Below are 16,002 nucleotides of genomic sequence, written 5' to 3'. Positions count from 1 at the left end.
CTAAGGTATAGTTTAAAAAAATTGAAAAGATACAATGTAAAAGCAAGTAAACTTATATCCCTTCAGTTTAACTAAAGAAATAAAAATATCTTATCTTTAAAAGAATTACAAGTCAAAAAACAAACCAATAATGAAGAAAACAGAATGAAGATAAAAGCTACCAAAACAATGTCCCACTGGAGGCAAGATGGCCTGTCATTTTTATCAACTGATATTAAATCTAACTTTGATCTACTCACAAGCTCTAATTCTGACCTGGCCACAATTCAAATGCCAACAGAGTAACAGGAGAGTATTGTTCAAAGTTTTCCCACAGTACCTGTTAAGAGAAATGGTTCCTTTAATCTGCCTATCAACCTTCTTAACAAATTTATTATCATTCGTTATCCTTTTGTAGTGTCCCTGTGTTCTGTCGTGCTTTTGACTGTGGTGTTGGAGAAGACTCTTGAGAGTCCCTTGGACTGCAAGGAAATCCAACCAACCAGTCCATTCTGAAGGAGATCAACCCTGGGATTTCTTTGGAAGGAATGATGCTAAAGCTGAAACTCCAGTACTTTGGCCACCTCATGAGAAGAGCTGACTCATTGGAAAAGACTCTGATGCTGGGAGGGATTGGGGGCAGGAGGAGAAGGGGACGACAGACGATGAGATGGCTGGATGACATCACTGACTCAATGGATGTGAGTCTGAGTGAACTCCGGGAGTTGGTGATGGACAGGGAGGCCTGGGATGCTGCGATTCATGGGCTTGCAAAGAGTCGGACATGACTGAGCAACTGAACTGAACTGTGTTCTGTCATGGGTGTTTTTTTTTTAAAAGTATAGTTGATTTACAAAGTTGTGCTAATTTGAGGTATACTGGCAGAGTTTTAAATATACACACACACATTTATACATTTACCTTCTTTTTCATTATAGTTATTACAAGGCACCGAATATAGTTCCCTGCGTTATAAAGCAGATCCCTGTGCTCTATTTTATATATCATGGTGTGTTTCTGTGAATCCCAAACTCCTAATTTATTCCTTCCTCCTCCCTTTCCCCTTTGGTAACCATAAATTTGTTTTCTGTATCTGCGAGTCCATTCCTGTTTTGAAAATAAGTTCATTTTTATCACGTTTTTTAGATTCCGTCTAAGACACATCTTAATTTAACTGATCTCACACGCACAAGCTTGATAATCACATAATATCAAACTGACAATGACTGATATTTTACATAACTTTCGGAGACAAAAATTCCCCGAATGCCTACCAAGGTGAGACAAGCAGAAAAAACCTATGAGTCTTTAGGTGCTTATGATTATGCCCAGCAAAAAAGGAATAAGGAAACTCACAAGCTAACTGAAACAGCAATGAATAAACACACTTTTTTGTAGGCTTTTACAGGGATATTTCAATTGCAACAAATACTATTCAGTTGCTTTAAAAAAAAAAAAAAAGCCACTATTTAAAATTGCCAAAAAGAATTCTAAACGACTAATCTGTGGACAAGGGTACATTAAAAATATATTTTTTTAAAAAATCGCATTTTTTACACTAAAAACGAACCCTTTAAAGTATTTTACAAGCATCCTCAAATTATTACAGTTTCAATCTGGCTCTCGACTTTCACAAACCAGATTTTTAGGTTCCCTGCTCCCCAAATTTAAATGCAGTATTCAAATCTCCCAAGGGTCAGGAACTAGAAGGAATACTATACTGTATCACTGACCAGGATCATTAGAAATTAAGCTTCTAAAAGTTTACATTGAACAAGGTATAGAATCCCATTTTGTATAATTTGTATCTTCAAGAGCACCTGGTACAAACTCCTAAACATATCAGGGGCTATAAATATTTGCTGACTGAAAACACTCCTTCAACACTTTGTAGTTTTGCTCCCTGCTGTTGAAACAAAATAGCATAGCTTTGCAAAACCCAAAGGATCTAAATAAATATTACAGAAACTTCAGAGAATACATTATCCTTTTGTCTAGAGGGTTTAGCCTTGCCCTTATTACCAGCTGTAAGCTTTTAACTGATGCTAGTACAGAGGGCAAAAGAGTTTATCAGTTTTAATTAATACCATAACCCATTAAAGGGTTTTAAGTTAAAGGTTTTACATATTTATTGTTTAGCTATTTAACATCAATGTTCTAAAAATCAGTTAATTGTATCAGCAACTTAGAGTTTTGTAGTCAATCTAATTTCCAGGAAAATAAACACATACTGGTACCAATAAAAGAAGAAATAACCAAGCTTTCTGTCTTGAACTCTGGCAGGAAGCTAAGAATAGTTTACATCAATGTAATGAAAAATAAGCATTTTTGTATTCTACAGACCTTTCTATACCTCGTTTTCAAGGTAGTTATAGAAGTCTTTAAAGAGTCAAAGCAAATTGGGAAGCCATTATCAAAATCACAAACTACCATTAAAGATATACGAAAACATTTGGCAACTAAGGTCTGGAATTAGTTCCAGATATCAAAGGTTTCCTGGTGAATGTATTACGCCTCTAAATTATCACTTAGATGCGACATTCCTAAAACGGCAACATAAGCCTAGAAGTTTCAGTGAGCCAGTGCAGGCAAAACCAAACTATGACAAAGATACTCTCTCCTTTGAGCGGTAACTGTGCTCTGGGATCAACTTACTTCAAAGAAGTTTAAGATGGTACCTAAATTGGGAGGGAAGCCAGTACAACGGATAAAGAGAAAATCAAATGGAAAATTAACTCGAAAAGTTAAGTTTCTATTTCCAATAAACTGCTTTGTGAAGTCTTCCAGACGATAACGACTCGGAAGAACAGACGGATCGAGACCCAGTCGCATTCTCTGAGGCGTGCGCACAGCGCGGAAGGATGAATGAACGGAAGACAGGCGCGTGTGAAATGCAGCAGGTCCGGCCGGCAACCAGACCGGCAGCAGCTCTCCGTAGGCCTCGCTCCTCCCCCTTCCCTCCTCCATGACAGCCCGGTCTCGAGCACGGAGGGGCGAGGACAATGTGGTCCCCCTTCTAACCACCCCCCACCTTCATCCTCCTCTCAGAGGTTTACCGCGCAGCACGGGGTTCGCCTCCCCACTCCAAACCTTTCTCGCCTCCCCTGCCGCCAACCCCGGCAACTCTCCGACGCGCTGGAGTAACATGCGCTCGCCCCTCTCGGCTCCCCTCGACGAGGTCGAAGCTTCTCCGCGCGTGCCGCGGCACCACTCCCGCCCAACCCACCCTCTGGCAACGCGAGCCCACCGGCCTCCCGGCCCACCGGTCTAATGAACCGCGGCACGCGCGCCGCACCCGAGTCCCTGGGCTAGAGAGAGGCTCGGGAGGGAGAGAGGGAAAGGCTGCCCCGGGGCGCCCTCCTCCATCTCATTCCAGGCCGGCTCGCCGCCCCCCCTCCCTCCCTGCGGATCCCGACGCCTGCTCGGAGCCGGCCCCGCGCCCTCCTATCCCGAAAACACAATTCCCACAACCCCGGCCCAGGGCCCCGAACACCCTCCATCCTCGTGGCCCCCTCAAGGCTCCGCGGAGGCGCCGCGCCGCCCCTCCCCCAGTCCTCTCCCCGAGCTCTCGGGCCCCCACCAGAACGTGTGCTCCACACGCCGTAGCGGCCAACCTCCGGGGCGCCCCCAGTTGTCCGCGGGGAGGTCAGGCCCAAGAAGAGGGGGAGGGGGCGGCAAGGGGTAGCATGCGCGCCGGGAACGCCGCCCCGCGGGGTCCCCCAGTCCGAAGGGAGACAGAGCGCGGGGACCGGTGGGGGTGGGGGCCAAAGGCAATACTCACCGGTTCCACAGTCGCCATCTTAGATCGATCTGATCGCACAACCGCTCCTGAAGGGAGGGGGGGTGAGAGGAAAAAAAGGAGATTCAAACCGGATTGGCCGGCTACTGTTCACGTGACGGACGTGTCCGTTTGGCCCTGGCGGCGCCTGCGAAAGACTGCGGCTGCGTGTTTAACGAGAGGCTTCTGGGAAGTGAAGTCTCTCACGCTCCCTCCTTTTTTTTTTCTTTTAGCAAAGAAGTTTAAAAAAAAAAAAAAACTGGTCACGTGGTCGACGGGTACGGTTCGCGGTTCTCGGCGCGGCGGACACTTGCGTTCTGCAGGGTGGTTTTCAGTCCTCTGCTCTTCTGCCTGGGTAGATGCTCTCGCACTTACTGCCAGGCATGCCTTCTGTGCCCTTTGTCGCCCTGTCCTCCCATCTTACCCAGAAGGTTGAGAACCGAAGGCTCAGCACGCTCAATAAGGCTTCATTTGCTTAGTTGAGGTCCTAGGACGACTTGCCTGCGTCTTTATTTAATTTTCTTTTGACTTCTCACCATTTTCTCTTAGTTTTAAAAAGAGTTGGTGATGGAGAATAGTTGAGCAGTCAACCCTCGCCGGTCCCTTGGCTCCGCTAACACTGGTGGTCACTCATTGCCATCACTGCGAAAAGGGGTTGGCGGAACCGCCCACAGTACCCACTTGCCACAGGTTGGGGGAGGGGGAATGCACCCGACAGCTTTTCCTGTTCCAACTCCTGAAATTAAGACTTCAGGGTTAAATCTTGAGTGGAAGTAAAAATGATTTGCAAGTTGTGTCCTCTCGCTTCCACTGTTCTGCTTTAACTTGGGAAACAGCCCAAGTCCAGGTGCCAGCCAGGGAAGCCACTCCGGCCCCCGCTGACTAAGCCCTGGACTGACCGTCAGGAGTCGTTAGGCTAGGTCAACTATGACTCTTGACGTTGACTCATTCTCGTTAGGCAAGCGACTTAGTCAGTGCCTCAGCTTTTTCATTTATGAACCACAGATAATAATACACTTACCTCACAAGGGTTTGCTGTGCTAGTGATTGTAACCAGTTTTGAAGATGCATCGGACTCTATAAATGCTTCACTATAGGCAACCTCGTGTCTTCCTAACGATCAGCGGCTTCCCTTAATGTTTTTTTTAAAAAACAATTAAAATTTTTTTCTTTTGTGTATTTTGTTTCATTATCATATACACCAATGCAATTTTAAAGTTTTAAGACAAGCCCCCCCACCCCCCCTTTTTAACTGTAGCTACCCTCCACAGAGACTTTAATGTTCAGGAAAATATTGTTATATTCATAATAATCACCGGCAATTAGAAATTCATCCCCACTATGGCATCCTACATTTCCTTTCCATGTAAGATACTGTGCTGTCATTTCTCAAGACAGTGTTACTCTGCACAGTTACAAATAGAGGTAAAGATATCTAGCTAAGGTTTAATGATACTTTCCATGCTTTTTAAGAATGTTAACACCAGAAAAATAAGTACAAGCAGGTTGCCTGTGCCTGCCTGCTTATAGTGTTGCTGATGTTCTTAACTGTGTCATACCTATTATTGAGTACATAATGGTTGCTTGAGTTGACTAACACATAATTGAGGCTGTAATAAGAACTCAAAAACCATGGCCTGTTCATATGCTTTGGTTTACCTGGATGTCAGAGACAATTAATGAAAGCTTCTGACCAGTCAGTTTAGCTTTAGTAGGTTTAAAGTACAATTCTGAAAAAATAAATGGACAATATGGATTTCTATTTACAGAGACTATCTACTTTTAGCCTATGCAAAGTAATTACAGTCGATCTCAGTCTTACTTTCTGTTGTTTAAAATTAGTATCCTGTTACCAGCTCTGACTATATAGTATAGACGTATTATTTTCCCAGTGCTACAAGATAACAGAACAAAAGAGATTTAAAATTTAAAGAGATTTTAGTCCCCATGTGGGACTGAAAACCAGTGATGTTTTTAAAACTTGTTTTTAATGATACCTTCCATTTTATTAGCTCTTCTCTTGATAAAATACACCTCACTTTTATCAATCATCTTAGTGCTTCTACAATATATGTGTATATACTCCTATTCTTTGCAGCTAATTTCTATTTTGTATGAGCTTTGTTGCATGTGTTTTATGGCACATTCATATGTCTTTGCCTAATATTACCATCAGATTCTGCAATGTCAAAGACTTGGTGATTAGGTTTTTAATCTATGTATCTATATGGTTGTTGTTTTGTTTTACCAACCTGAAATACACAGAGCAGACATTTTATACTTTATCTTTTAATCCACAGAAAATGTACATTTTTGTGCTTGTACTTAAAGCGTAATAACAGGTTATTTATTATGGGATATGGTATTAAAATACTTTTATACTTATTGGGGTTATATAGTTAATACATAACTAATGACCCAGGACAGTATCATGGTGAAGTGAAGTGAAACTGTTAAGCCTGGAATAATTAACATCTGTAATCAGTCATGATCTTTTCTTTGCATGGTACATTCCTGAAGCTAATACATTACTAGTCTTTATAGATTTAACTCTTGGTAAAAAGACTTTAAATAACTTAATAAAAGACATCATAATAAAAACATCACATCATTTTTATCACGTATTTTGTCATTCAAATTTTATTTAGATTTTCTAGATAACCAAAGTCATTGTTTTACTGGGCACTGTTTAACTCTGGTTCAAACTAATCACATCTGCCATGATCAATCCCTCAAAAATATTACTGCTACATGGTCTAGAAATTTTTTTAAACACGCCTTGGAATTTTAGACAGTCTATTTAAATTAGATCCCTTTCTTAGACTCTGATTAGTACAAAGCAATCATTTGTCTTAAAATGAGTAGGTTTTGAGACTGAAGATGTGAAATTCCATAATAAAGTAAATGATTCTTAATATTTTAATGTTGGGTATTAATTTTAGATATAATCTAAATCAACCTCTAGTTAACACTTTTTAAAAAACCATTTCACTTTTTTTTTCACTTTTTTCACTCTCAAACTTGGTTATATTTTACAGTCTATTTTTTTTAATTGCTATTGTCACTTTCTACAATGATGTTACTTTAGGAAGGACCTAAAATGATGGCTTCTAACATGATGAATAATCTTTTAAATTACAATCGGTTTAGTATTTGTGAGCATGAGCTCCAACGTCAAATTTTCTTGATTCATAATTCTCATTCTACCATTTACTGTGTGACCATATGGAGATATCTGTCTCTTTCTGCCTCATTTTTTGTCATGAGTTAGATGGGGCAATAATAGTACTTACCTTGCATGATCAGTGTGAGAAATAAATTAACCCATTAACATGCTTAGAATAGTTCTTAGAACATAGTAAGCACTCTATGTTAACTATAATTACCATGATAAAATATCACATGAATATAAATTTCTTATTTCTACTTTTTGTATAGTATAATATGCTTAAAAATTCTTTTATGCAGAGAACCCACCCCTACTCACTGTCTTTAAGCATAATTAAACATTATCACCTCCATCTTATAGACAGACTCAGTAAAGTTAGGGGACACAGGCAAGTCCACCCAGGCAATGGTGAGCCGGAATCCAAACCCAGTTCTCTCGACTCTAAGATATTCTTTCCTCCATACCAGAGCTGCTTTCCTCCAACAGGGTCTTCCAAAATGCCTAGGTCTCTTTGAAGAACTTTTGATACTAAGTTTAATTACAAAACTTGACAATTCAAGAAGTACTATGTTAGTAATGGGAAATGTGTAATATTTGAAGGATATTGAAAGGACATGGGACGCCCAGGCACTTCCTTTCTGGCCTGTAAAATCTGTTTGCCATCCTAAGTCATGGGTATATAAATAGTTCACTACCCATATAAAGAAGTGTGACTAAGAACCGAAAGGGTGCAGCTAACAAGCAGCATAATAAACACTCATTCACCTAATGATAGACAGTCACTTAGCTTCTTCCCTTGTTGCATTCAGATCTCTGTTCCAGTGCTATCCCCTGAAGGAAGTGTATTACTATTTATCCCCTTGCACTGCTTTATCAGACCCCTTTTAACCCTTGCTTTAAACCCAATATTATACTAAATATTATTTAATTGTCTGTTGTCTCCACTAGCAAAATATTAACTCCTTGATGATTTGCAGGTAGATTGCTAACCAATATTTGGGAAAAACCCAAGACTGATTTTTAAAACTTTACCAAAGTCTGGCCTCAGGACTAATAATGCAATAGAAAAAATTTCTATGTCCAGGCATCATGTTAAGCAGTTTACATGTGTTGATGATACCTCATTTTATCTTCAAAAGAACTTTCTGAGATAAGGAAGCTGAGGTTAAATAACTCTCCCAGAAACACAGCTCTGCCTTCAGGGCTCTTAACAACATATGATATTGACTAGATTGTAATTGGACTGCCTAATAAAAAAGTCATACACCGGAAACAATGAGAGGTAACCTGCAAAGTATATGTGAAAAATTCAGGTTTAGTACCAACAATTACTATAAATACACTTAATGTACCTTTTAAAATTGAAATTAGAAAAAAATTTAAATGTATGGGATGCAATCAGTAGTCTATAGAAATAACCCACATAATTGTAAACACCCAAAATTCAGAAATTTGGGTGGAACTTCAGAGAGGATTTTCTGAAAATCCATGACTGCATTTTCATTGCTACATACCTGAGTTAAGTGCTTACACTGAACTTGTCTAGAGAAAGAAATGTATTAATGGGTGGAAGTTGATCTGCTTGCCATGTGTAACAGAGGAATCCAGGATAACAAAATTTGATGATCTAGCATTGTTCTGGGGACAGAGTAGTTGTTGTTGTTGTTCAGTCGCTAAATCCTGTCTGACTCTTTGCTACCCTGTGAACTACAGCATGCCAGGCTTCTCAGTCCATCACTATCTCCCTGAGTTTCTTCAAACTCATGTCCATTGAGTCAGTGATGCCATCCAACTATCTCACCCTCTGTTGCCCCCTTCTCCTCTTGCCCTTAATTTTTCCCAGCATCAGGGTCTTTTCCAATGAGTCAGTTTTTCGCATCAGGTGGCCAAAGTATTGGAGCTTCAGCTTCAGCATCAGTCCTTTCAATGAATATTCAGGGTTGAGGGGACAGAGTACCCTGGCACAAAAATATGAACTCTGGTCCATTGGTCCCCAGTGGGAATGGTTTCTTGGGGACACCACAACTATACAATTGCCTTGTTTTGATTCCAGGTTTACCAAGCAACCATATGATAAACATATCTTCTGGTATTGATTTGTATATATGTAGGGTTGATATGGATACATGAATGTCTAGGCCACAATAGTTACATTGCTCAGAGTCCATTTTAAAAATAGCATTAAGTTTTTTAGCTTGTTTTACTTATGCTCTAGTAGCTTGTCTAAAACAAAACTACCCCTGTGGACTGGATTTTCTATGTGTCTTCAGACTGTGATGATTCTCTGTTGAAGTGCCAATCTACAGGAACTGTCTGGATGGCTACCCTCCCTAGGGCTTGTCAAGTGTTCTTCTCCAACAGCATCTTTGGAGACTTGTGAATTATAAATTTTTAAATTCATCTGCCTCTAAACTCTTAAAAACAGGGGATGTACTAAAAATTATCAGATATTACCCTATATGTTTCAAGTAGCTAACAGAAAACCATGATTACTGTTTTGTAAAAATAAATAAAATAATCATAATTATACTCCCAGAAAGCCATTTATTTTTAAAAAATGAGAAATCACTATTAAAGACTTGGTATTTGGGGAGAGCATTTGTCAGGTCTGTGGATACATTCAGTACAAATGTGACAGCATTCACAGCTCTGAAATGGAAAGTTGGGAAACAAAAGCCCATACTTTCTCACATCAGTGCCTGAGATTATCAGGTCTTAAGAAAGGGAAAAGGATTTGACCCTGATATGCATATTAGCAGACTGGATGTTGCTGTTGTTGCTGTTCAGTCACTAAGACATGTCTGACTCTTTTTGACTCCATGGACTGTGGCATACCAGAAGTCCCTGTCCCTATCTCCTGGAGTTTTCCCAAGTTCATGTCCATTGAGTTGGAAATGCTATCCAATCATCCTCTGCCACTCTCTTCTCCTTTTGCCTTCAGTCTTTCCCAGGATCAGGGTCTTTTCCTCTGGATGTACTTAGTTTACAAAAAGTGACTTCTGGGAAATGAAAAAAAAAAAAAAAAACCATGCTAGGCAGATTTATGAAACCTGTTAGTTTAATTGTGAGGCAATTTATGGAGATGGAACCTTAAAAAAAATCTGACCTTGCTTAAAAATTTTCCATTTATGTCTATATGTTTTTCCCTCCTGAAAGGTAAGAAAATAGGTTCATATGATAGTCATAGTCAAATGGGATATCTATTTCATTTTCCAATAAAATAAGATGGCAAGTAAACATGATCTTATTCCTTTATTAGAGCTTAATTTTTACATTCTGAAGTATATTTTAGAAATATATAGGAAAATGTCAGCAGTCATTGTTGAAACTGAAAAACTAAAGGGGGAACTACTGTTTTGTTAGGTAACAAAAAAAGACTAGCAAAATGTAATTAATACTTGAAGAGCAAATCAATCAATAGTACTCGACTGAAAATATTTGAGTGAAAACATTTAAATGTGACTCAATAACATTTTTTTGTCTTAAAAAGCAATTTTACATTATATGTCAACTGTACCACACTACAACTTAACTATATCATTATTTTGGGAGATTAAATCACATATCTGATAGAAGACATTGTTGCTCAGTTGCTAAATCATGTCCGACTTTTTGCAATGAGCCCATGGACTCCTAGGCTTCTCTGTCCGTCACTGTCTCTTAGAGTTTGCTCAAACTCATGTCCATTGAGTTGGTGATGCCATCCAACCATCTCATCCTATGTCCTCCCTTTCTCCTCCTGCCTTCCATTTTTCCCAGCATCAGGGTCTTTTTAAATAAGTTGGCTCTTTACATCAGGTGGCCAAAGTATTGGAGCTTCAGCTTCAGTGCTTCCAACGAATATTCAGGGTTGATTTCCTGTAATATTGACTGATTTGATCTCCTTGCCATCCAAAGGACTCTCAAGAGTCTTTTTCAACACCACAGTTCAAAAGCATTAATTCTTTGGCGCTCTGCCTTCTTTATAGTCCAGTTCTCACATTCACACATGACTACTGGAAAAACCACAGCTTTGACTTATGTAGATCTTTGTGGGCAAAGGGATGTCTCTGCTTTTTAATATGCTGCCTAGGTTTTCCGTAGCTTTTCCTTCAAGGAGCAAGCATCTTTTAATGTCAGGGCTGCAGTCTCCAACTGCAGTGATTGTGGAGCCAAATAAAATATAGTCTATCACTGTTTCCATCATTTCCCCATCGATTTGTCATGAAGTGACAGGACTTGATGCCATGATCTTAGTTTTTTTGAATAGTGACTCTAAAGTCAGCTTTTTCACTCTCCTCTTTCACCTTCATCAAGAGGCTCTTTAGTTCCTCTTCACCTTCTGCCATCAGGATGGTGTCATCTGCATATCCAAGGTTATTGATATTTCTCACAGCAATCTTGATTCCAGCTTGAGCTTCATCCAGCCCAGCATTTTGCATGAGGTACTCTGCATATAAGTTAAATAAGCAGGGTGGCAATATATAGCCTTGATGTACTCCTTTCCCAATTTGGAACCAGTCCGTTGTTCCATGTCCAGTTCTAACTGCTGCTTCTTGACCTGAATACAGATTTCTCAGGAGGCAGGTAAGGTAGTCTGGTATCTCTTTAAGAATTTCCCATAGTTTGTTGTGATCCACACAGTCAAAGGCTTTAGCACAGTCAGTGAAACAGAAGTAGATATTCTTCTGAAATTCCCTTGCTTTTTCTATGATCCAACAGATGATGGCAATTTGATCTCTGGCTCCTCTGCCTTTTCTAAATCCAAATTGCACATCTGGAAGTTCTTTGTTCACGTACTGTTGAAGCTTAGCTTGAAGGATTTTGAGCATTACCTTGCTAGCATGTGAAATGAGTACAATTGTGCAGTAGTTTGAACATTCTTTGGCACTGCCATTCTTTGGGATTGGAATGAAAACACCTTTTTCAGTCCTGTGGTCACTGATGAGTTTTTCAAATTGCTGGCATTTTGAGCGAAACACTTCAAAAGCACCATCTTTTAGGAGCTGAAATAGCTCAGCTGGAATTCCATCACCTCCACTAGCTTTGTTCCTAGTGATGCTTCCTAAGGCCCACTTGACCTCGCATTCCAGGATGTCTGCTCTAGGTGAGTGATCACACCATCATGGTTATTCGGGTCATTAAGACGTCTTTCTAAATAGTTCTTCTGTGTATTCTTGCCACCTTTTCTTAGTATTTTCTGCTTCTGTTAGGTTCATACCATTTCTGTCCTTTATTGTGCCCATCTTTGCATGAAATGTTCCACTGATATCTCTAATTTTCTTGAAAAGTTCTCTGCTGCTGCTGCTAAGTCATGTCAGTCATGTCCGACTCTGTGCAACCCCATAGATGGCAGCCCACCAGGCTCCCCCGTCCCTGGGATTCTCCAGGCAAGAACACTAGAGTGGGTTGCCATTTCTTTCTCTGTGAAAAGTTCTCTAGTCTTTCCCATTCTATTGTTTTCTTCTATTTCTTTGCATTGTTCACTTAGGAAGTCTTTCTTATCTTTCCTTGCTATTCTTTGGAACTCTGCATTCAAATGGGTATATCTATCTTTCCTTTTCTTCTTTGCCTTTAGCGTCTCTTCTTTTCTCAGCTATTTGTAAGGCCTCCTCAGACAACCATCTTGCCTTTTTTCATTTCTTTTTCTTGGGAATGGTTTTGATCACCACCTCCTGTACAATGTTGTGAACCTCTGTCCATGGTTCTTCAGGCACTCTATCAGATCGAATCCCTTGAATCTATTTGTCACCTCCACTGCATAATCGTAAGGGGTTTTATTTAGGTCATACCCAAATGGCCTAGGGGATTTTCCTACTTTCTTCAATTTAAGCCTGAATTTTATATAAGGAGTTCATGATCTGAGCCACAGTCAGCTCCCAGTCTTGTTTTTGCTGACTGAATATAGTGTCTCCATTTTCGGCTGCAAAGAATATAATCGATATGATTTCAGTATTGACCATCTGGTGTTGTCCATATGTAGAGTCATCTCTTGTGTTGTTGGATGAGAGTGTTTGCTATTACCAGTGCGTTCTCTTGGCGAACGCACTGTTAGCCTTTGCCCTGCTTCATTTTGTACTCCAAGGCCAAGCTTGCCTGTTACTCGAGATATCTCTTGACTTCTACTTTGGCATTTCAGTCCCTATAATGAACATGACATCTTTTTTTTTTGGTCTTAGTTCTAGAAGGTCTTGTAGGTCTATGTCTGGTGCTTAGCTTCATTAAAAAAAAAAAAAAAAATCACACCTACTTCCAGAGGGGAATGTTTCTACTTGCTTTTTAATTTGAAGCTGGGATGGGACAACAGCGTAAATTGGCTTGAATCTATATAAACTTTTATCCTTCAAAATGTTTAAGGAAGGAATTCCCTGGCTTTCCAGTGGTTAGGACTCCTGCTTCCACTGCCAAAGGCCCAGGGTTGATTTCTGGTTGAGGAACTAAGGGCCCTGAAGACATATGGCCAAGGAAAAAAATTTTTTTAAGGAATTTTGGAGTAAAACTGGAATTTAAAAAGTTATTTTATTACTTCCCTGGCAGTCCAGTGGTTAAGTCTTCCCCTTCCAATGCAGGAGGGTGTGGGTTCCATCCCTGGGCAAGGTAGCTAAGATCCCAGTTGTTTCTGGGCCAAAACATAAAACAGACGCAATATTATAACAAATTCAATAAACACTTTAAAAATGGTTCACACTAAAAAAACTCTTTAAACAATTATTTTATTTTTATTGTTTTATTTTATACTGTTCTTCAGCTTGGTGATTATTTTTTTCTTTTTATCCCTTGGTAACTTTTTAAAATGCATTTAATCTTATAATAGTTTCATTTTAAATACAATATAACAAACATCATAGAATTGGTGCTCTTGAATTGTGGTGCTGGAAAAGACTCTTGAGAGTCCCTTGGACTGCAAGGAGGTCAAACCAGTCAATCCTAAAGGAAATCAACCCTGAGTATTCACTGGAAGGACTGATGCTAAAGCTAAAGCTCCAATACTTTGGCCACCTGATGTAAAGAGCCAACTCATTGGAAAAGACTCTGATGCCGGGAAAGACTGAGGGCAGGAAGAGAATGGGGTGACAGAGGATGAGACGAGTGGATGGCACCACTGACTCAATGGACATGAGTTTCAGCAAACTCCGGGAGATAGTGAAGGATAGGAAAACTTGGCCTTCTGCAGTCCATGAAGTTGCAAAGAGTGGGACACAATTTAGTGACTGTACAACAACAACAACAAACAGCATTAGTATAATCCCATGAGGTGTTTTGTTTGTTTTTTGGCCATACTGTACAGCTTGTGGGATCTTCCTGGACCAGGGAACGAACCTGGGCCCTAGCAGTGAAAGCACAGAGTCCTAACCACTAGACAACCACGGAATTCCCCCAGTGAGGTTTTGAATGTCTGAAAATCCTGCAAACATCATATTGACCCACTGTATCAATGACATCATTCTAATCAAACTGGTTAAGCACGAAAGGGCTACACACTGGAGACTTTGGCAGGACATATGTGCAATCAAAGGGTAGAGAATAAACTGTACTAAGATTCAGGAGCCTGCTATGAAGATACAGTTTTTTAAAATACATATATTTATTTAGGCTGTGCCGGGTCTTAGGTTGTGGCACATGGGATCTAGTTCCCTGCTGCTGCTACTAAGTCGCTTCAGTCGTGTCTGACTCTGTGCAACCCCAGAGATGGCAGCCCACCAGGCACCCCTGTCCCTGGGATTTTCCAGGCAAGAACACTGGAGTGGGTTGCCATTGCCTTCTCCAATGCATGAACATGAAAAGTGAAAGTGAAGTCGCTCAGTCGTGTCTGACTCCTAGCGACCCCAATGGACTGCAGCCTACCAGGCTCCTCTGTCCATGGGATTTGCCAGGCAAGAGTACTGGAGTGGGTTGCCATTGCCTTCTCCCTAGTTCCCTGACCAGGAGTCAAATCCAGGCTTCACCTCCTCCACCTCCCTGCACAGAGGGTCTCAGCCACTGGACCACCAGGTAAGTCCCTGAAAATATAACTTTTTAAAAACTTACTTATTTTTTAATTGAAGGATAATTGCTTTACAGAATTTTGTTGTTTTCTATCAAACATGAAAATACAATTTTTAAGAATCCATTAGTCAAGGGCATGTCAGGATATGCCTTCCAAACTAAAGGATCAATTATGGTATGTCACATTCCCCCACAGTGAAAAAGGAAGCCCAACATCAAATATGTCTCTTCAGGCTTTAAAGGCAGCATATTCTACATGTGGGTTCAAGTGATAAGAAAGGCTGCTAGCTTTGAGTAGGGCCCAGAGGAGAAAGGACTTTGAAGTAGTATCAGACTATGGTGCAATCAGGCCTTGGGCTATACTGCCTGGAAGACATATGATGTTAGATGGGTCAATGGTGGTGAAAGTATGTGGACTTTTTTCACACTCCAGTGGAATAATCACAATGCAGGCCTCCAGGGTTCTAGAGCAAGGCCACAACATTTGCAGCAAAAAATTTTACTCTTAAAAAAAATTCTGGCCTGTTATTAGACCCTGGTAGAAGAAAGGGGTCTATTTTGTTTGTTATTGTTTTTTTAGGCTGCACCGTCCGGTATGAGGGATCTTAGTTTCTCGACCAGAGATCAAACTGGTGCCCCTGCATTGAGAGTGCAGAGTGCACTGGACAACCAGGGAAGTCCCCAAAGGGGCTTACTCATGGTTACTGGACACCAAGTAACCGTTCGGTTATAACTACCCTGGTGAGGTGGGTTCTGTGAGACCTATTTCACCAAGTCAAAGCTTAGGCAGGCTAGCAATGATTCATTACAAGATGAAAGTGGTACATCTAGGATTCAGCATAAATAGGACTAATGGGCACAAGCAGGTTGCACCAGCATCTTTCCTTCCATTTTCTCTATGGCTATATGGGAAATTTCCCAGGAAGAGCTTATGGAGGAGAAAGATTCAAGCTTGAACCATGGCTGGGTTAATTCAATATGTGGATGCAAGCTGAAAAGAGAAGAGTCACTACAGCCCCACGTAAGTGTGGCCTCAATAAAAAAAAAAGGTGCTGAGTGAATTTGCTCCCCAAGGGTACACTGTGTCCTGGCTCGTTTACTTTGTGTGGAA

General features: G+C 40.5%; 1 protein-coding gene across 1 annotated transcript in view; it reads right to left on the bottom strand.

Moving 5' to 3' along the window:
* EIF4E (eukaryotic translation initiation factor 4E) overlaps window positions 1-4,563 on the bottom strand; it is a 39,477-nt gene extending 34,914 nt beyond the window's left edge. The window contains exon 1 of the mRNA XM_040237812.1: window positions 3,761-4,563. Within this exon, the coding sequence (XP_040093746.1) occupies window positions 3,761-3,778 (18 nt within the window). The 5' untranslated portion in view covers window positions 3,779-4,563. The remainder of the gene's footprint in view (window positions 1-3,760) is intronic.
* Between the last annotated feature and the right edge of the window lie 11,439 nt (window positions 4,564-16,002).

This window comes from Oryx dammah, unplaced genomic scaffold, assembly GCF_014754425.2.
Source record: "Oryx dammah isolate SB20612 unplaced genomic scaffold, SCBI_Odam_1.1 HiC_scaffold_3, whole genome shotgun sequence".
NCBI classification, from domain to species: Eukaryota; Metazoa; Chordata; class Mammalia; order Artiodactyla; family Bovidae; genus Oryx; species Oryx dammah.
This window is presented reverse-complemented; position numbering and strand designations above follow the sequence as displayed.